Source organism: Dermatophagoides farinae, chromosome 6, assembly GCF_024713945.1.
Source record: "Dermatophagoides farinae isolate YC_2012a chromosome 6, ASM2471394v1, whole genome shotgun sequence".
Classification (NCBI taxonomy): domain Eukaryota; kingdom Metazoa; phylum Arthropoda; class Arachnida; order Sarcoptiformes; family Pyroglyphidae; genus Dermatophagoides; species Dermatophagoides farinae.
In genome coordinates, this window is record NC_134682.1 from 3,394,386 (window position 1) to 3,416,408 (window position 22,023).

Consider the following 22,023-nt stretch of genomic DNA (forward strand, 5'->3'; position numbering starts at 1 on the left):
AGTGTCTAAATATGGTGATAAGTGAAACGCTATTCCGTTAATAATAAAGAATAACCATTATGAAATTAAATTAAGAATTTTAAAATGAAAAAAAAACTAAAATTTCAATTTCAAGATATTCAATGTTAGACCATGATGATGATGATTATAATGACAGAAAAGAAAAAATCAAAATTATAATGTGAAAACCGGAATCGATTTTTTGAGATGGTGGTGGTGGTGGTGGTGGTAGTAGTAGTAGTGGAACGAAGTTTAGTTTGTTTTCACTTTTAGAAAAATCAATTTCACCACACTATCACTACAACAACAACAACAACAATCAATGACGCCCAATTTTCATTCGTGGTTTTTTGATTTTTTTTCTGATTTCTTCCATCCATCCATCCATACATACAATCATCAAATCATTTGATTCCGATTTAGCTTTTTTTTCAATTTTCAAACGACGATTGTAATATAGTAGTTGATAATAGTGTCACATACACACACACACACATAATATAACGGGATTTTCATTTTATTAAACACACACACACACATATATATAAATAATGACGCTTGACAACAAGAATAACAACAACAACAACAACAGACATCATCATCAATGATGATATTGAAAACGGAATCTATGGATTTGAAAACTTTGCTCTTTCTTATATTGTCAGGAATCATCATCATCATCATAGAATTGAAAACTTTGTAACGATGATGATGATGATGATGATAAGATGAAATGGTCCATACACAATGATGATAATATTCTTGCCTGTGTGTGTGAGTGTATGTGACGAGAGAGAAAAGAGAACACAAACCTCAGATTGATGAAAAAAGAAAATTTAATACAATAACACACACACACACACACATAACGTGAGTGAAAAACATTATCATCATCAAAATCATTCATTCACGTAATCATAGTTTTAGTAAAACTTTGATGATCATCAATAGGCAATCAGATAATACTTGATTATATCGATATGAAATTGGAAAAATATTCGATGAACAGAAAAGTGATATTCCATTGAAAAGTTCTCTTTTACTGTTGTTGTTGTTGCTCTGAAAGAATCCATTGGAAGAATGTAACGACAGATGAAAAAAAAAGATTTGATTTTTTTTCTGATTTGTGTGAAAAATTAATCAAACAAATCAAATCGAATATGAATGTGAATATGAATTGGCCATTGATTTTTTTAGGTGGCTCTCTTTGGCCATAATGTTCACAAATATGAATCAATTTTTATCATCATGATCATATGATGTGTGTGTGATGACATGTTTATAATTGAAAATCAAATGAAGAAAAATATATCGATTGTATCGATATAATGGACAATTATATCAAAAAATAAATAAATGTGTGTGTAACAGAATGAAACAGTTTTTTTTCTCAATAATTTTCGATTTGTCATCATCGATTTTTCTTTTTTTTTTCTCTCTCTTTTGCAATGATAAATAATGATGATAAAGAATCGAATAAGTAAAATGGATTTTTTTTTGTGTAGAATTTCTCTGAAACGAAAAAAAACAAGATCAACAAACAAACAAATAGAATGGTAAGCTAAATTATCAGCCAAAAGTATCATCATCGTCATCATCATCAATTTCACATTAGATTTGTGAAAGAAAATCCGTGAAACAAACAAACAAACAAACAAACAACGTTTTATACATCGGAAATAAAATGAAATAACCAACAGCAGCAGCAGCAACAACAACAACAACAACAAAAACAAGATAAGGGATGGATGTTTCATTGGAAAAACGAAAATGAGAAAAAGTAGAATAAAATCCCAATTCTATAGAATAGTATCTGAAGAACAGGAATGAGAAAGAACTAGTAAGAGAAAATCCTTCATTTCAAGTATAAATTTTTCAACTTATAACAACAAACAAACGGAAAGAATAATAACGAAATGGAAAATCGAAAACTTCTGAAATGTTGAGTTGAGAGAATATTTTGAAAATTGGCTTAATTCAAGCTTTGTTTTCATTTTTTCATTTCATTGTCATCATTGTTTCAATTAATTTTCTCATTGTTTTTTTTTTTTTTGGTTCTCGTCCACTAAATAGTCCAAAAAAAATTTGGACAGAAAAAAATTCATTCGAATGATAGAATCCAGAATCCAGAATCAACAACAACAACAACAGCAACAATAACGAAGAAAAAAGAAATCAAATCAAATTAAATTCAAAAATGAAACACTGATGATGATGATGATGTCAAATGAAAAAAAAAATCAAAAGAAGAATAAGAAAAACAAAAATAAAATCAGAAAATTCTGTTAAGAATGGAGAAAAGAAAAAAATTTAAAATGTCATCATCATCAGCATCACATATAAGCGAGAATTTAGCAAAAAAAAAACCAGAAGAAATTTTGTGTGTCATCGTCGTCATTAAATGAAATGAAAAAATAAGAAAAGAAAAGAATTTCCTAATGGATTTTTTTTTCATTTTCCACTTCTGGCCCTTTTTTATTTATTTTTTCATTTTCATTTTTTTTCTCTTGTGTAATTTTCATGGCAAGTTCCTTTTTTTTGTTATTCTTTACACCACCACCCATCACCCACTACCACCACCACCACCACCGCCGGAATGATTTATATTTTTTGGTTTTTTTTCAGTTGTTTTGTTTTCTCATTGTGACATTTTGAAATTGTCAAGCAATATACGGGCTACAGGCAAAATCAAAATCAGATTCTATGTGTGTGTGTGTGTGTGTGTGTGTGTGACATCCGTGATGCAATTAGCCTTTTGGGCTAATAAATTTATTTTTCTTCTAATACATCCACGGTCGATGGCCGAACACAATATTTTTCATTTTATTTATTTATCGAAAATATTGTTTGGTGATCAAAAACGAATGTAACGATGTCAAATTATCCAATATAATATACAGTAATTGTTGTTGTGAATTGTTTTTTGTTTTTTTTTTTTTTTTTTTTTTTTTTTTTTGATCGATAATAAATGATGAAAAAGAAAACTGATTGTAAAAACGACCACCAGGCGAAAAATGGCTCTATAATCATTTTTTTTCTAAATTTTTATATCAAATTTGAAAACAGATTTTAAATTTCCTGGTTTTCATTTCAATATTATCATTTGATAATTTCATTTGATTTACAATGATTTTTTTTCTTCATATCACTACCGTTTATATATTCAAAAGCGAATTTCAAATGAAGATTAATAGTTGATAATGATGATGATGATATGTATGCATAACATACACACACACTAATCAAATCAAATCAAATCATATGATAGAAAGTTGAATCTATTAGTTGAATCGAATTTAAATTCATTCGTTTTTGTGGAGAAAAAAAAATCAAGAAAGATTGATTCTTGAAACATATATCTTCACACACACACACACACACACACACACACACGCACACAGACATACACACGAATGGATTTAATTTGGAAAATTGCATCAATCGTTCATTTCATGATCATGATGATGATGATCACACAAAAAAAACGATAGATAAGAAAATAGAAACGATCACATTGATTCATACTGTTTGTCTGTGTGTGTATGTCAATCGTGAATCAATGCAAATGATGGAATGAAAATGAAATGAACCAGAATGCAATAACCAGAAAAAAACAAAAATACAACACACAAGTTGTATACAATCTCAATAATTATTTATGGTAGAAAAAAAATTTTTTTCCTCCACATTAAAGTCCTATAATATTGAATTTCATTTTTTTTCTGAAAATTTCTTTTTTGGTCAACTGAAATTCTAACGACAATAATGATAAAATTTTGAAAATTTCATCAATTTCAGAATGGCTATCGGATATCGGAAATTTTAATTTTTTCAATTCATTCATTCATTCATTCAATTGATTCATACATGTAGAATATATGAGCCAGAAAAGTTCATAAATCAATTACAGGCCAAATGAAAGCGAATAATAAATAATCAATCAAAATATGGCAAAAACATTGTGTGTGTGTGCGAGTAATGAACAAAAATTAAATTCAAAAAAAAAAATTTTTCATTTTTTGAAATGAAAAAAAAGAGAGCATCATTTGTTCGAAGAAATGACAAGCAGAAAAAAATCCAAATTCCGGTGACAATAAACAACAGCCATTTTTCCACATTTCAAGACGTTTGATTTGATTTTTTTTCGGGAAAAAAAACGGAAATTCAATTTTTTGATCGAAAAAAAAATTCATAAATTGAATTTCATCGATTTATTTTTTGTTCATGGACAGATTATATTGGCAAAGAATTGTAATAATCAATAATTCGGCCATTATCTTTGCAAATATATTCAAATTTTTTTGATTTCCACATTGGAAAAAAGTGAATTTTTTTTTTTTGATCAAAACAAAATCGATTCCGAATATTACCGGCAGTAGTATTGCAAATCAAATAAACAAGAACAAAAAAAAACAAAACTTGCCACTTGACAAATCCGAATTCAAACTAACAAATAAAAATGGCAAAAAAAATAAAATAAAACGAAAAAGTTTTCTCGGTTCTTTCGTAAATCGATCGATAATCGAACATTTTTTTTTTCATTCACGGAGATTCATTTCAATTGATGATCAAAGAAAAAAAAAGTTTGATTAAAATTTATTGTTATTGGATCGAATTGGATTGAACGGTAGAGGAAAAATTCCAACAATGTTGTTGTTCAAAAAGGTTCAATGTTTTTTTTGGCGACCTCATTCAATGAATTTGAAGAATCAAAGAATAAAAAAAAAGTGAAACACAACTAGTGCTACCAAGCGCAGGAAAAACCATACCATAGGATCATCAATTCATTTTAATCTGAATGATCTATGATGATGCCTTTTTTTTGAAAATGAAAAAAAAATAAAATAAAATTCTGGAATTCTAGAAAATTAGGCAAAAAAATAAGAATAAGAATAAGCATGAAATAGCATATTCTGCAAAATATTCTTGCAACAAAACTTGAATCTCTTTATCATCAAGGGAGAAAGAGAGAATTAAACTGAACGAAAACAAAAATTCTATATATATGCAAGATGAAAGTGGAAAAAAAAATTGAAATCAAAATCAAATTTAATATATAAACTGGATTTTGAATTACAGAATTCATTTTCCATTGAATCAAAATGATGAAAATTTCATTTTTTTTTTAATTTTTTCTCTGTGCAAATATGATCCAAAATACAAATGTTTGATACAACATTTTTTTTTGACTAGATACCAGCATAATCAAAATTAATTTTTTTTTGCTTCATTCTCTGGAATGAATTTTTTGGATTCTGGAGAAAGTTTTTTTTTTCTTTGGTTTGTTTGTCTGTATGGCCCCAAAGGAGAGAAAGAGAGATGGTAACAACAAAAAAAAATGTAAACAACTGGAAAATTAATAATAAAAAAAACCGGACCTGGTAGTAGTCGTGTGGTTGATCGTAAGCTTTAAAGTAGTGCAGTAATTCTCGAAGTGGAAAAAATAAACAGACAAAAAAACAGTACCGAAAAAAAATGATAATAACCTAAGAAAATTTTCATGTCGTTTACATTAGGATTTTGTCTCACTCTTTCCCTTTTCAATGTGTGTGTGTCATCCTGTTTTTGTTTTCTACCGTGAACTCTTGAGTTTTTTTTTTCATTTGCCCAATGTATTTACACCGCAAATAAATAAGCATATGATTAATATGATTATTTTTTTTGTTGTTGAATCAAAAACCTAGAAAAGAACCAGAGAAACCGTAAGAAACGTGATGACAAAATTGTGAATGTCGAATCAAATAATAATAATGATGAACTGAGCTGAGCTGAGCTGAACTAAGAGCGAAAATTGACGTTCATTCATTCCTGGATTTATTTTCATTTTTTTTCATCTTATAATAAGATTCTTATTCTTCTGTTGTCATCATTATGCATATCAAGTGAAAATAATTCTTTTCCTTTTAAATGGCAATGGCATCATTATTATCATTACATTCAAGACAAGACAAAACGAACAGAACAAAAGATTTTTTTTCCCCATTTTTCTTTATTGCCATTCTTTTTTGTTTCAATCATCATTATTTCTATGATGAAAATCTGAACCAAAAAAAAACTAGTAGTATTGACTGAAACATGGAATGCAAAACAAGACAAGAAAAATCTTCGAATATTAGTATGGATGGACGAAGGATTTCATGTAAATGGTGATGATGACAATAACGATGACAACAACAATTTACAACCACCACCACGACCACCACAACCACCACAAAAATATGATAATGATGGGCGGCTATCATATTCATCTTTTGTTTCTGGATATCATCATCATCGTTTTTATTATTACTATTATACAATTTTCGGTTAGCTTTCTATTTCGCACTGACAAACTAAGCTTTATTTTTGGAAAAGAAAATAAGTTTTACTGTGTGACCGTAATTGATCAAAAAAAAAGATGTATAGAATGAGACACACAGAATATTCAGTGAATAAAATAGAAAGATGAATATATAATTAAATGCATGCAATATCATGATGATGGAGACCGAAAAAAAATATTCCAAATGCAACTACAAATTTAACCAACTAGTAATAATGAAATGATAATCAACTAAACGCGCGTGTGTGTGTGTGTGTGTGTGTATTCCATCTTAGAATGATGATTATTATTATTCTTATTAACTATAGAATAATTTCATCATGATTATAATGATGATGATGATGGAATTATTGTGGAATTTTTTTTTCACTTACAAACAAGCCGTAATTGTAAAATTGAGTAATGATTATAGTAGTGGTTCACATTCACATACAGAATTTGAATTTATATTTTGACTTTGTTTGGATTACAAATGAAATGGAACAAACAAAAAAAAACTTTCTTTCTTTTTGTTTCATTCAGAGAAACAGAAAAAAAATCGATTAGGATAAAAAAAAACGTTACGGTTAGAATAAAAACACACACACACACACACACACATGAAGATTAGATCAAAAAAATATCATCATCATCATTAATGTCATTCTCATTACCATGGCCACAACCATCATCATTGTCAATTTAGTAGCAATGAATAGAACGTGACCACAATCAATCAATGAAACGAAAAAACAAAATGAAAAAAAACACTAACAGTAACATTAATGGTAACATTAATAAAACCATTATATTATACTTATTGTCAAAGAGGAAAGTTGACAAAACAAAACAAAAAAAATCTAGAATAAAATAGCAGCAGCAGCGGCAGTAGTAGTAGTAGTGGTGGTGGTAGTAGTGGTAGTTATTCTTCCGCCGATTCTATTGAATTTTCTTAATAATAATAATAATTAAGATTTTTTGTTTTTTTCCTTTTGGATAAAGTTTGTTTTAAGTATACCGGGTAAAAAGAAAAATGAAAATACACATAAACACGCACACACACACACAAACAATTGGCCACATTATTATTATGATGATGATGATGATGATTCGTGAAAAAAAAACCAAGGCCATAATTTATTGATATCATAATTGACTTTGAGTACTAGTAGTAGTCATTTGTTTCTGTTATTTTATTGTTATTGTTCCAAACACACACACACACTTATTGAATGTTGAGACGGATACTTGAAATCTTTTTGTTCATTGATTTTTGGTTATTATTATCATTATTCTTTTGAAAAATCCGGTTATTTATTTTATTTATACTGTGATCATTGTTGTTGTTGTTGTTGTTATTGTTCAATTGCCTATCTTGTTATTAGTGTAATGGTGATGGTGGTTTTTTTTCTGGTGAAAAAAATACTTAATTTTTTAAACCAAAGAATAAAAATTACCACAAAAAATATAGATAGATAGATAGATAGATAGAAGAAGAAATAAATAAAAGTTGCTGACATTGACAAAAAAAAAATTCAAGTGAATGAACAATTTTCAATTCATTTTTCAATTGAAAAAAAAAATAAAATTATGGGAAAACAAAATCCAAACAAAATAGAATGAGATTGTCTGAAGAAAATTGCTATCCAAAAAAAAACTTAAGGAATAATAATGAATTGGCTGGTAATATGCATCTGTCCATCATTATCTTCGATGATGATGATGGTCAATTATGTACAGAATATTCTGTATAAATAAATGTTCTGTTAAAAACATGCAAACATTTAATGCAGTAGTTGATTATCAAGTCATTTGTCGTCGTCGTCGTCGTCGTTGTAGTCGTTTTTTTTTATTCACTACTACCATTTGCCGGTAATCTCATTGTTGTGTAAATCTAGATCTAATAAGCGAACTTGTTGTTGTTTGAAACTAGAAACAAGAATCATGAATGGCTGAAAACAAAAAAGTTTTATAAACAAAATAATGATAATCAATTCAAACATAATTTATAGTTTTTCTCACGCATCACGCATTCAGTATAGGAATTTAGAATCAAGAACTTTTTTTTAGTCTCACTCTCTCTATATTCTTAAAAAAGAATAAAATTATAATCCACTATATCGTCATCAGCACCATCACCATCATTGCGACGACCACATGATACACACCAGATTCTTGATTATAATCAAAACATTACCGTAACAGGCTGACATTTTATTTTTTTTTTATCAGTGGCACAGCAAAAAAAAAACAAAGACTTCAAGTTAGTTAACACAAAAAACAACAACATTATGATTGCCATCATAATTAGGCCTAACAACGACAACGACGACGACGAATGAAAATTACCAGAGAAAAAAAAATAAGCAAATTAAACAAAAACAAAAAAAAATGGTGTGGAAAAAAAAGTTTTCTCTACACACACACACACATACACAAATTCACTATCGCTCTTGCTATAGACATCCAACCAGAAAAAAATCCAATTTTTATTAGTACCACACACACACACACAGACTGAAAACGGTTTGATTGTTCCAATCCGTTAATTTGTATTAAAAATGGCTAACAAAAAATATTATGCAATTTTTTTTCACTTGTTCAACTGACAATAATGATGATGATGATTATAATATAAAAATCGTGATTACGGTGTTTGGTGTTAGTAATAATGTGTGTGTGTGTGTGTCCATTTGATGATAATGTCGAATATGAAATTTGTATAGTGAGAAAAAACTTTTTGTTTTCCATCGACAGAGAGAGAGAGAGAGAGAGAGAGAGAGAGAGAGAGAGAGAGAGAGAGAGAGAGAGAGAGAGAGAGAGAGAGAGAGAGAGAGAGAGAGAGAGAGAGAGAGAGAGAGAGAAAACTGGAAAAAATATGCAAATGATGCATTTGAATTATTTTTTCACTTTCTATGGCCTGTTTTTGATGCGCATGTGGAAATTTTCATGTTTTACATTTTTGTGTGTGTGCGTGGGTGTGATAAGAATATTATTTTTGTTGTTGTTGTTGTTTATTGTAAAAGAGAATTAATCGATAATCAAGAATGGAATAAAGAAACTGTCGATGAAGAAAAAAAAATTAAAAACCACAACAAATAACGAAAAAAAAAGAAATCATCAAAACATATCAAACACACACACACACAGAATTTGAAAATTTTAATTTTTAAATTAAATGCTGTTTAAATGTTGGGAAGCCACCGATTTCAGGGGCTAGCCAGCCATTGAATATGAATGGCTGAGAATCAAATGTACCATAAAGGTTTTTTTCGCTAAAAAAAAATTCTGAAATAAAAAAGAAGCCTGAAGCAAAAAAAAAAAAATTTGAAAAATATTAATCTATCAAAAAAAAAAAATCATCATTACGTGTGTGTGTGTGTGTATCGTTTTCACTTGAGGCAATTGAAGCCAAACATTGTAATAAAAGCAGAAAACGATTACATTTTCTCAGTATATAAGAACAGAATAATTTGATCCAAAATAGAAACGAAAAAAACTAAAAATGAAGACAATTTATATTGGCGATAAATGTTCGTGGAAAATACGGAAATGAAATGAAAAAAAAGATTTCGATAATATTAACGATATTGGCCTATCGATGATGATGATTACCATCATCATCATCATCATCATTCCAAATTGGTTCCAAATCGTAATTACATTGTATCCAATTGCATTGATATCATTGATCGGATTCTTTGGAAAAAAAAGAGAAAAATCAAATCCAAAATAGTAAACGATTTGATAAAAACACACACACACACACGCAAAAAAAAACACAAATCTCGCATACCAAAATACTACACGTATAGAAAGCAAAAAAAAAAATCCCGAATTCAGTGCACAAACCAAATGAAAACAAAAAACAACAAACCAACCAGTAAGTATAACACAATGTAATTTGAGTAAAAGAATATGAAAAAAAAACACACAAAAATAAAATGGAAATGTGCTATTGACCAGTGAAGTTTTTATTCTTCACCATTGTTTGATAATACCACGATATACTGCTGGTGGAATTTTTTTTTTTTTTTGAAATAATCTATCTATCTATCTGTTTATCAGAAACAAGAATTAAGCATGAATGAATGAATGAATGAATGATAATTGTCGTCGTCTTCGTGTTTATATACGGGTATAAATGGTCAAACATCAATATTTTGATCACGACACAATCGAACAACACCGATTCCATACTAACTCCATTGACCATTCTGCTTTATTCTTTCCCACTCACACACACACACACACACACACATTTATATCTATATATTCCAGTGAATTTACTGAATTATTTTTCTATTTTTATTTGCCAAATTTTAATATCATCAACACATTTACTGTGATAAAACTGAGAAACAAAAAAAAACTATCATCATGATAAAACGAAATACGAATCATCAATAGATCCATTGATGAATAGAAACAAATTTAAAAAAAAACAACGACAACAACAATGAACAATAAACATCCATTAGTTGTCCAAGAGAAAAGAATTGAAATAAAAGAAAACGAAGAAAAAAACTAACTAATCAACTAACTTGCCAATGTTTTACCAAATCAAAATATTATAAAGGTAATAATGATAACTGATGATGATCTGTTCAAATTTGATTCGTTTGAAAATGGTTTTTTGTTGTTGTTGTTGTTGTTGTTGTTAGTGATGAGATTCGTTTTTTAGATGTGTGCGTGTATGTTTCATTTCATTCCATTTCAAATGCTTCAGGGCCATGAAATTCTTTTTTTGTCGATAATTTTTTCCTTTTATTTTTATTTCTCTCTCCTTTGTTTGTCGGTAATTCAATTTTCTTGAGTAATTCTACCTCTGTCTATTTGTACTTACAATTCATTCATTTACTTGTGTGGGTCGGTTTTGTCGTATCGACCACTACCACACTATACCAGTGATCATTATCATCATCATCATCATCATCATCAGTGATGATCATTGATCAAATAACAAACGAATCTAATAAATACACGGGAACGCTTCTTTAGTATCTCATCACACAGAATAATAGAAAAGAATATATTACACGGAATTTGTTCTATAGAAAAAAAATTCAAAGCAAAAAAAAAAACAATTTAAGAATTGTGAATTGAAAAAAAGAAGTGGAATTAGAGTAAGTAAAAAAGTAAAGTAAAAAAAAAGAAATTAAAAATTATTTTTGATTCGATCCGGAAACCAATTCTTATTCACTCGATCCAATTTCGGTACAACAAATGAAGTTGGCAGTTTTTTTTTGTTTTCTTCAAAAATTCTAAATTCAATACTATTGACTGAAGAATAAGAATAAGAATCATTTCTTCACTCACACAGTTTACTGTCACACTGTCATTCTGGAATATTCTAAATGACTTGATGTATACGTCAAATTATTCAGAATGGTAGAAAATAAAATGAATGTAAAAGCAATGATGAAAAAAAAATCAATTCAACAAACGTCGAACCGGAAAAATCGAAACTGGAAAAAAAAGAAAGCCAAAGACTTGAAATTTGAAAAAGTGAAACGATTTTCATTTCATTTTCATTTCAATTCTATTTTTTCGCAACAAGAAAATAATAAAAGACAATCAAAATCAACTGGCGAAGAAAAGAAAAAATTTTCGTTTATATGAAATGCACAATGACGACGACAACGAAACACATTTGTTCATTTTGGAAATGAATACAAAAAATAAAGGCCCATCAAAATGGGTAGACCAAAAAAAGGAAAAGAAACGAAAAGAAATTGAAACAAAATGGTAATAACAACGACAGTGATGGTAACAAGAACCAGAAGAGAAAGATTAATTATTTTTTTTTGTTTTGTTTTTAAACCTGATTAATTTGTTATATTCATAAGATAGAATTTGGTTCATTTGATTATTGAATGATTCTTTGTGGAACAATGTGTGTGTGTATGCATGTGGCATTCAAAACTACAACAACGAAAAAAAACAACTTTCACGTTTCTGGAACCAATTGGTTCCAGAAATTATTGAGCTCAAGAGGAAAAAAAAAGATTGGTTGTGGTGGTGGTGGTGTGTCCATAATTGTGTAACTGATTCATTATATCTACAGAATTATATTTATATAAAAACCGCATAATCGTAAATGACGTGACGAGCAAAAAAAAAATTCAAATAAAAATCGTACCGGTATCATAAATTAGCATTGGATTTTTTATTTCTATTACTAGCTAAGATAGCCATGAAACAAAAATTGGCCAGAAAACCATCCAAAAAAAAAGTTGATCCAATCCAAATGAAAAAAAAACAATCAAATTATGTTTAAATTCAATTAAAGGATGTGAACATTGTTGTTGTTGTTTTCATTCCATTTTATTCAAATGAATTAAATAAAACAAAGCAAAACAAAACGTAATTCAAATATCCATAATAAAAAGTCGTACACATGTACAAACAAAATTTTAATTAGATTTTTTTCATTCATTTTTTTTATTTGAAAATAATCGGAAACAAGCTGGAGAAAAAAACAAATCTCATTTACCTTTGTATTATTCCAAACAAGATCTAAACGATATTTAGTAAATAATGGGCTTTCATTCACATGTTGTAATGCTAAACGTACGGCCGGTAATACACCACGACCAATTGCACCTTGTGGTATATCACGAGATGTTGGAAAAAAACCCGCTATATATAATGTTTTTGATCGATGATTATTATTATTATTATTATTGCTGTTATATAATGATAACGATGATGTTGGTGCATATGAATGGACGTTATATGAATACGAATATTGTTGATGATGATGATAATAATGATAATTACGATGATTATGATGATTTTTATTATTATCAACATCTTGTTGTTGTTGTTGTTGTTGATGTAATGGTGGTGTTGGTGGCAATATTACCGGATTGATTGTTGATATTGTTGTTGTAGACATTGTTGACTGATTTAAAGTTTTTATTGCTTCTTCTTCTGTTGTCATCATCATCGTTGTTGATTGTAATGATTCGAAATATGATATTGATATTTGTTCTTGATCCGGTAATAATGTCGCTGATTGATGTATAATTGTAGGCGTTGATGGTGTCGGTGATGATGATGATGATGGTAATAAAGATGTCGTTAATGTTGTTACTGTTGCTGTTGTCGGTGTTGTTGATGATGTAATGGATAATGTTGGCCGTATTGATAGTAAAAAAATTAAAATAAACATAGAATGTGAATTTCCAGGAAATTTCTTCTTTCTCTTTCTTTTTCCAAAAATGATAGATTGAATTTGGCAAAATTTTTTTGTTTGAAAAATTTTGTAAAATACTTCCGTTGTCATCATTGTCATCATCCATTTTGTCAACAAATCTATAATGATTTGATCGAATTTTTTGTGCTGTTGTTGTTTCGATTTTTTTTCTTTTTTTCTTTTTCTTTGTATAAGTTTCCGGTTTAATATTAGTATCAATGTCGTCGTTATTGCTGCTGCTGCTGTTGCTGCTGCTGTTGTTGTTGTTGTATGATTGTTTCCAAATAAAAATATCGATAATATTAATAATAATGTAATGGAAAATTTGCACCTGTCCACGTAATACTTCATCAAATAAATTGTTTTTGTTGTTGTTGTTGTTGTTGTACGAAAAACATTGATTATTGCCCGACAATGTTGATGATGATGATGATGATGACGATGATGGTGGCGATAGTTGACAAATTTTGGCTTCAATAATAATAATGATGGTGGCTGTTGATGATGATGGTGGTATGTTTGATGATAATGATAATGTTTTAATTTGCATTTTGTCGTATCAAATTCTTTAGATGCTAACAATAATATTGTTGTTGATAATAAAAATGTAAATACTAAACATACACTTTTGTTGTCATTGTCATTTTCATTGTCGTTGTTGTTGTTATTATTATTATTATTGATGATATGAAAAGATTTTCTTATCGACAATGCCGAAGATGTCGAAAATTTTCCTGTTGTTGTTGTTGTTGTTGTTGACGTTGTCGTCGTTTTTGTTGATTTTGTTTGTTTGTAATGTTGATGCTGCCAATATTGATTCTGTTTGTCGTTGTATTGTTGTCGATATTGTCGTCGTCGTCGCTGTTGTTGTTGTTGTTGTTGTTGTTGTTCAATATTAGAATCACAAAACATTGCCTCCCAATGTAATAATTTTCTTTGATTTTCATGTATCTCATCTAAGATAATCGTGAAAAAAAAGAAAGTAGAAGAAAATAATTCATGAAATTGAAATTTTCTTGATCAACATGCTGAAACAAATTGATATTGATGATATTCAAATAGGATTCTCATCAACATCAAAGAAAAAAATTTAAAAATTTAAAAAAATCGAATGCAAATTATTATCATTGAATTTTAAAGCAAAGAAAAAAAAACGAATTTTAAAAACATATTTCCAACATCACACACCCACACACACACAAGAAAAACCAAATAGAATACATCCGGCTATTAATAAGTTTTTTTTTTGCTTGTCTGTAGATGTAAATTGCATACATTCATTTATTCTATTTATTCACAATCAAACCGCTTCAATAGAAAATTTCAACATTATGATGATGGAAAAATTTGAAAATCAAAAATTGTCAATTTATATGGGCCAATATTACATACAGAACACAAACACAAACAAACAGACAAAGTGTAGACATTTTCCATTTGAATAATTTTCAATCAGAATCAGAAAAAAACGAGAGAAAAAAGTTCCCATTGGGAATCAAGCCAATCAAAATCATACCACCACCATTATCATCATATCTTATCCATAATAATGTTTTGAATTTTTTTTTCATTTTGATAATTTGGTGATGCGAACAAGAAAAGAGAAAAAAAATATCACCAAGAATAAGAAAAGTTTTTATTCTGAATAATTGAAATGGGTAAAAGAAATAAACTGAAAATGGAAAAGAGAAATTAACATTTATAGTGGACAAAATAAAATTTTTTTTTGAATAGAAAATCGATTCTATAGATTGAGATTTGAAAATTATAAATTCCAGATAGATCCATCATCATCATAATCATCATCCACATTTGGAGACAAGCACAAATCCCATTATCGGTAAATGTAAGAATTCCAAAAATTTTGGATTCAATTGAAAAAAAAAATTCTAAAAGGTAAAATTTGATCAAAAAACAGCAAATTGATTTTATAACGCACACACACACACACACACACAAGTCTATTCTTCGATTTATTTTGACTACACGATATTGAAACAATTTGATTGGAGTCGATCAATAATCAATCAATCAATCAATATTGAAATAGCTATCATATCATTATTATTATTATCGTACATATGAATAAATCATGAACTTGTGTATATGTATCAGGTTTTTTTTCCCAAAACCAAAAGACATTAAATATCAATGAATTCTATTTAAAAATGAGAAACAACAACAACGATGAAAAATTATCATTTTCAAGCCAGAAAAAAAAACAATTTATTTTCATAATAAATGTTTCAACTTCAACTGCAAAAAAAAAATTCAACAGAATCGGCAGAATCAATTTAATTCGATTCAATTCAAATTTCTGAGAAGTTCTAGCGAATTTCTTTTATTTTTTTTAATTTGAAAAAAAAACAAACACAAACAAACAACGTACAGAAGAAGAAGAAGAAGTTTAACAGGAAACATCGATGCACATATTCACTCACTCACAGTCATTCATTCGATGAATATAACGTCATCATAATTTTTAAAAAATGGATCAATTCGAATAGAAAAGAATGAAAAAAAGTATCAATACTGAAATTTATTGAAAATTTATCTACGTACATTCCGGGCGGTAAAGTATTCAAACTAAATTGATTGAAATTATTTTATTGATTTATTGTTTATTCCACCAGTACATGAGATTTGGAATAGTAAAATTCCAAATACAAATTCGATTTTTACAAATTTTCTTGGGTCAAACCCAGTGAAATTAATCATGAAAAACAAATCAATCGTTTCTCAATTATTGTTTGAACAAGAATGTAAAAAAAATAATGAATTTAATAAATTGAAATTTAACGAACATTTGCAATGTTCTCCAATTGGAGTTTGGATTTTTAATGATTTTTCAATTGTCAATCAGCTTGGAGTGAAAAACAAAAATCCTACATATATATGGGACTATATCTGTATGATCGAAAATGCAACTGAACAATCATCCTCTTCTGTCAATATTCATGTTCAATAAAATCAAAGTTATACAACAAAATCTTCGGAAAAGAGTCCCACAGCACATCATGAACTTAGACAATCGATCATGCAAAATACTGATGGAATGTGCTCGTACGTTGCTGAAGAAACATGCAAAGTTGCCTGATGATTATTGACATCTTTCTGTCAACTGTGCAAATTACCTAATCAATTGATGGCCAACAAAAAATTATATAGTTCGGTTTGAAAAATTTACGGGAAACACTGTGTCCTATTAACCACCTGAAAATGTTTGGCTGTCTAGCTTATTGGCGTGTTAACGATAGCATGGTGGCCAGCAAATTCGATTACAGAGGACAAAAAATGATTTTTGTTGGGTATGCCCAAAGTTGGCTTGGTTGGCTTGAAAATGAAAATCAATATTTTCATTCAATCGATGTTTATGAAGATAGCCAAAATGTGTTACAAAAAAAATGTTATAACATCATTTATGAGCAAAGAAAAATATTTTTTAAAAAGCACGTGATTTTTTTTTCTCAAAAAATGTTTCTTTTTTCCCAATTTTTGTCTTGTTTTTCTTAAATTAAATTGCAAAAATTATTGTCAACTTTTTGACCATTATTTTTGACCATTTGCCCATGGCACCGTGAATTTTGTTTGATACCGTAAATAAGAATCAATGAGAAAAAAAAATTCAAAATTGAAATTTTGGTGAAAAAAATCAAAATATATTTTCATCATCATCATCGTCATTATAATCATTTTCTCATAATGATAATGAAAATCATCATCATTATCATTATTTTGGAACACTAGATTGCATTGATATGTGTTTATATCGTTGCATTGTTGTTGTTGTTGTTGCTTTTGTTGTTCCAAAGAATCTGTTTTAGCATATAATATTTATGAGTTTGACGTAAGATTTCGTCTTTTTTATCCTTTTTTTTCATTTCATTTTTATTATTTCAGTATTTTTTTTTATTAGTGTTGACAATCATTTTTTTTTCTTGGTTATTTTGGCCAAACAAGAAAACAATTATTATTATTATTTGAAGAAACAAAAAACTATTCAAGTTTCTCAATATATATATATGGTTTTATGGTTTCCAAGACCATACAACACAAACACAAAATTCTGGAAAGCTAAAAAAAGCCAAAATAGCAAATGACAACAAAAACCTAAATGACATACAAGCATGAAAAAAATCGGTCGATTACATAAGCAAAACGAAGAATTTTATTATTGTTTTTTTTTGTGAATGCATGAGTGTGTGAGTGTGTGTGTGTGTGTATGAGTGATTCTAAGATTTTATTCCCTTCTTTTTTTCTGGGCGTTCTTCCTTTTCCTTTTTGTTGTTGTTGTTGTTATTCTATGTCTCGCTTATCATCATTATGATTGTAGTGTGAACGAAAACGAAAAGAACGAAAAAAAAGAGAAAAAAAAATCCCAAAATCATTGTCATCATCATTATGATTATTATGACGGTGCCGAAATCTGGTTTCCTTACATCACAAAAAATAACATAAAGAAGCTTGACTCCCTACAATATCAGGTATTAGTCCGATGCATACAGGCCTATCGAACAACCCAGTCGACGTGCGCTCATTTGCTTGCAAAAACACCATTTCTTTCGGACTTTCTTAGAGCCAAAGTTATGAAATTTGACCAGTCAGCATCCAAGGACACAATTGATTTATTTTTCCAAAACAAATTCGACGAATACATGACTAACTCAAACGAAAACTTTAGAACATTCTTTCCCTCCCTCATCCCAGACCATGTTTTACCAAACAGATACACCACACTATTCTTTACCGGTCACGGACCTTTTTATTCATTCATTAACAAAATTAACGCACACACGGATACACCAAAACAGTACTGCTCCTGCGGCAGCGAAGAGACTCCTCTTCACTTGCTTACGGACTGTACTCACACACAAAACATAATCTCCAAATTTTTCACCACAAGAACACCACACCAATACATAGACACAATACAAAACTACATAGCATTTACACACATATGTAAATACATACTAACTAGAATACAACACAGGACACAACACTAATTCTTTCTTTTTTGTAAATATTCTTCTTTTTCATCGGTACAAGAGTCTTCGGACTTCGTGCCATTTAAATTTTCAAATAAAATTATTATATTATGATTATTATGAAAAACTATTCTAGTGAAAAATACTAAAAAAAAAAAAAAAATAGAACTACCAAGTGAATCTTTATGGATAAAAAAGAGAAAGAGAGTTAGTAAGTGAAGGTGCCGTTGACAATCAATACGAAAAATTGAATGAAAAAGACAATAACTCTTTTGGACCGTAGATTCCATTATTCTTTATCATCATGGTTATTATTACACACACACATACACGCTACATTACAAAAAAAAAAACAATTCATTGATCGATTTAATTTGAACCAGTGAGAGTGATGAGACAAATTTGTTTTTTTTGTCGAGTTAAAAATTTGTTCATTCACTGAGTTTTTTTCCTGGAAAAAAAATGAAACAAAATCACCATCATATGACCAGAAAGAGAGAGAGAGAGAGAGAAAAAATAGAGAATAATTTCTTCTGTTATGAATGACGATTTTTTTCAGCCAAACACGCAAATTCATCAACATAATCAAACAACCAAAAAAAAAAAAAAAGAATCACAAAAGAATCAACTTTTCTTCTGATTATTAAAATTTTTTCAAATAATCAGGTAAAAACATTGACAACAACAACGATGATGATGATGAAATTATAGGTCAACATTTCTAGTTATTATTTTTTTTGGTCGCACCATAGTTTTAAAATTAAAGTTAAATTGAAAAGTTTTTTTTTGTCTGTGTGTAGGAGTGCATTTATCGTTTACGTTTTCAAATTTGAATTATTCAACATTATAAAAATGTAAAAAAAAATTTCATTTTTTTTCATCGCTATAAATAAGAATTTTTATTCTTGTTTTTTTTATGAAACAAAATGAAATTTTTATTCCCATTTTGGTTATGTGTTACGAATGTAGTGAAAAAAAAAGTTTCCGGTATGACAACTCTGTTTTTATTACCAAAAAAAAAAGTGTTTTGGGTTGAAAAACTTTTTCTTTTTTTTTAAAAATTCATTTCATATGAATATATAAAAGCGGTGACACAATAACAACACAGAATGAAAATGACTTTAGTTAAAATTGGCAAGTGAATAAAGGAGAAAATAATGGAAAAAAGGAAGTATAAAACACACACACACAACCATAGAGAGAGACAACCATGAAAGATTGAAAGATAAAAACACACCATATCATGCACAAATGAACAAATTTAAAGTTTTCCATTCCTAAAGTTTTATTTTTTATTTTTTTTGTGTTGGTTTTTTTTGTTGTTGTTGTTTGATTTTGGTTTTTTTAGCTCGTAGTCGTCATTGTTGTTGTTGTTGTTGTTGTTATTGTTTTTTGCCATTGACATACAAAAACATGTGATTTTGGTCATTGGAATTGCTTCAATTCTGGATATATATATAGATGAATTGTACAGACAAACAATTTTAAATTAGCCCAAAAAATTACATTGTAATTCATTCTATTTTCACCGGGTATTTTTTTGTTTTCATGGATCAAAAACAATGAATGACGGATCAGCGAAAACAAAACAAAAAAAATCTTGGGCCTATAAAAACTAAACAAAAAAGTAAAATAGTAGTGATGTTTTTGTGTGTTTGTGTGTGTGTGGGTTTTTTTTGTTATGTGAACAAAGTTGGATTTTGTTCAATTTTATTTTTTTCCATTATACAACTGTCAACTGTTTTTTATTTTCGTTTTCGTTTTCAATGATAGAAATAGAATACACACACATACACAAACAATGGACATGAAACAAATTGGAAAAATAACAAAAAAAACAAATGGACAAACAAAACTTGATCATCACAATGGACTTGTAGTGTGTGTGTGTGTGTGTGTGTGTGTGTGTGTGTGTGTGAGATATCATATTTCATTCATTCATTCAATTTTTTTTGAATGGATTCAACCAAGAATAAAATGAAGAAAAAGAAAGGAAAGGAATGGAATTCAAAGAAAATAAATCTTAAAATTATTTTTTTAGTACATATCTAACGAACTTTGGAACCAACAACAAAAGGTGTTTCAAATATTGATGACACAACAACAACAACAATACAAGTTATGGCAAATTATCTTCATCATCATCATTAAGTAAATAAAACAAAACAGAAAAAAAATTGTCCATCATCACAAGCACACCCACACACACATCAAATATTCCACTGTTTTACTGTTATTTTTGCCAATTTCATTCAATTATGCAGCACTCGATGATGATGATGATGAAGAGATCGTGATGATGAATTTTTTTCTACTTTTCATTTTTTTAGAATATTTTCATCAATTTATGATATGTTTGTTGTTGATGTATGTTGATGTTAATCATAATAATGATATATATATATTCACTTGACTTTTACTAAAAATTTTGAAGTGGTCGTTATTATTTTCTCTTCTTCTTCTTCTTCATTCTCGATTGATTCGTGATCTCGTTTTTTTTTTGCTTTTCTCTCTGAGGATTATTATTATTATTATTATTTGAACCTTTAACGAATTGAATGGATTGGTGGGTTTAGAAAAAAAAGTGGCACTAGTAATGTTGTGAACGGCTGGAATATTTTTTTTTCTAGGGCCTAGAAAACCGTTTTTTTCCGTATATTCAATGTAAATATCTGAAAAATTCTACTAGAAAAAAAAATCGATCAATCATCTCTCTGTGTAAGTGTGTTACGGTAGCTGTAGTGCAACAACAACAACAACAACAACGACAGCGACAACAACAATAAAGGCGAAAAAAATATATTCGGCTAAAATGAAATTTATCATGATTTTGAAATTATTTAAATGAACTTATTCATTCTTTCCACTGTGAATATATTGATGGAATGTGAATGATACATATATTTCAATGATAAATGTGAATTCAAACCAGAAAACAAAAATTGTCAAGAATCAAAATCAAAAAAAGAAAAAAGAAAATCACTGATGATAATGAAAAATTGCCTGGTTGTCAAAAGCGGATTCCAATTCAATTCATTCATTCATTCATTCATTCATTCATTTGGAATCATTTTTGTCTTAATAATAAGAAAAATGGAGATAAATCGTATTTGAATGAATGTTTTCTTTTTTTGTTGGATTTCAGATTTCATCACCACCACCATACCATCATTATCAATGTTCATCTCTTTCAAATGTGAAAAAAACAACATCCACATTCTGAATGAACGGATTTTTTCTTTGATAAAAAAAAATTTTTTTTGTTTGTTTGATCGGAATTAATCGAGCGCACATACCGATAGATCAATGCGACATAAATCAACTAACGATGATGATGATGATGACGATGATACAGATATTTTTGAATTGGACGGAATTTTTTTCTGTTTTGTTTTGTTTGTTTGTTTTTGTCCCTGAGAAACGAATAAATGTGTGTGTGTGTGTGTGTGTGTGGGTGTGTGCGTGTGCGTGTATTTACGTCTTTGTAATTCAATCAAGTTTAAAATGTTTTGACATTAATATCAAAATGTTGTTGT

General features: G+C 28.6%; 2 protein-coding genes across 3 annotated transcripts in view; both read right to left on the bottom strand.

Moving 5' to 3' along the window:
* The window catches only part of LOC124493910 (Nuclear autoantigenic sperm protein), a 105,764-nt gene that overhangs the window by 66,034 nt on the left and 17,707 nt on the right, over positions 1-22,023 (bottom strand). The gene's annotated exons all lie outside the window — the stretch shown is intronic.
* The window catches only part of LOC124493702 (uncharacterized), a 56,873-nt gene that overhangs the window by 33,558 nt on the left and 1,292 nt on the right, over positions 1-22,023 (bottom strand). The window contains exon 2 of one of the 2 annotated variants that reach the window (XM_075732203.1): positions 12,798-14,458. In XM_075732203.1, the coding sequence (XP_075588318.1) occupies positions 12,798-14,414 (1,617 nt within the window). In that variant the 5' untranslated portion in view covers positions 14,415-14,458. Of the gene's footprint in view, positions 1-812; positions 1,225-12,797; positions 14,459-22,023 lie in introns of those variants that run through there. The other variant, XM_075732204.1, reaches the window with a different exon arrangement.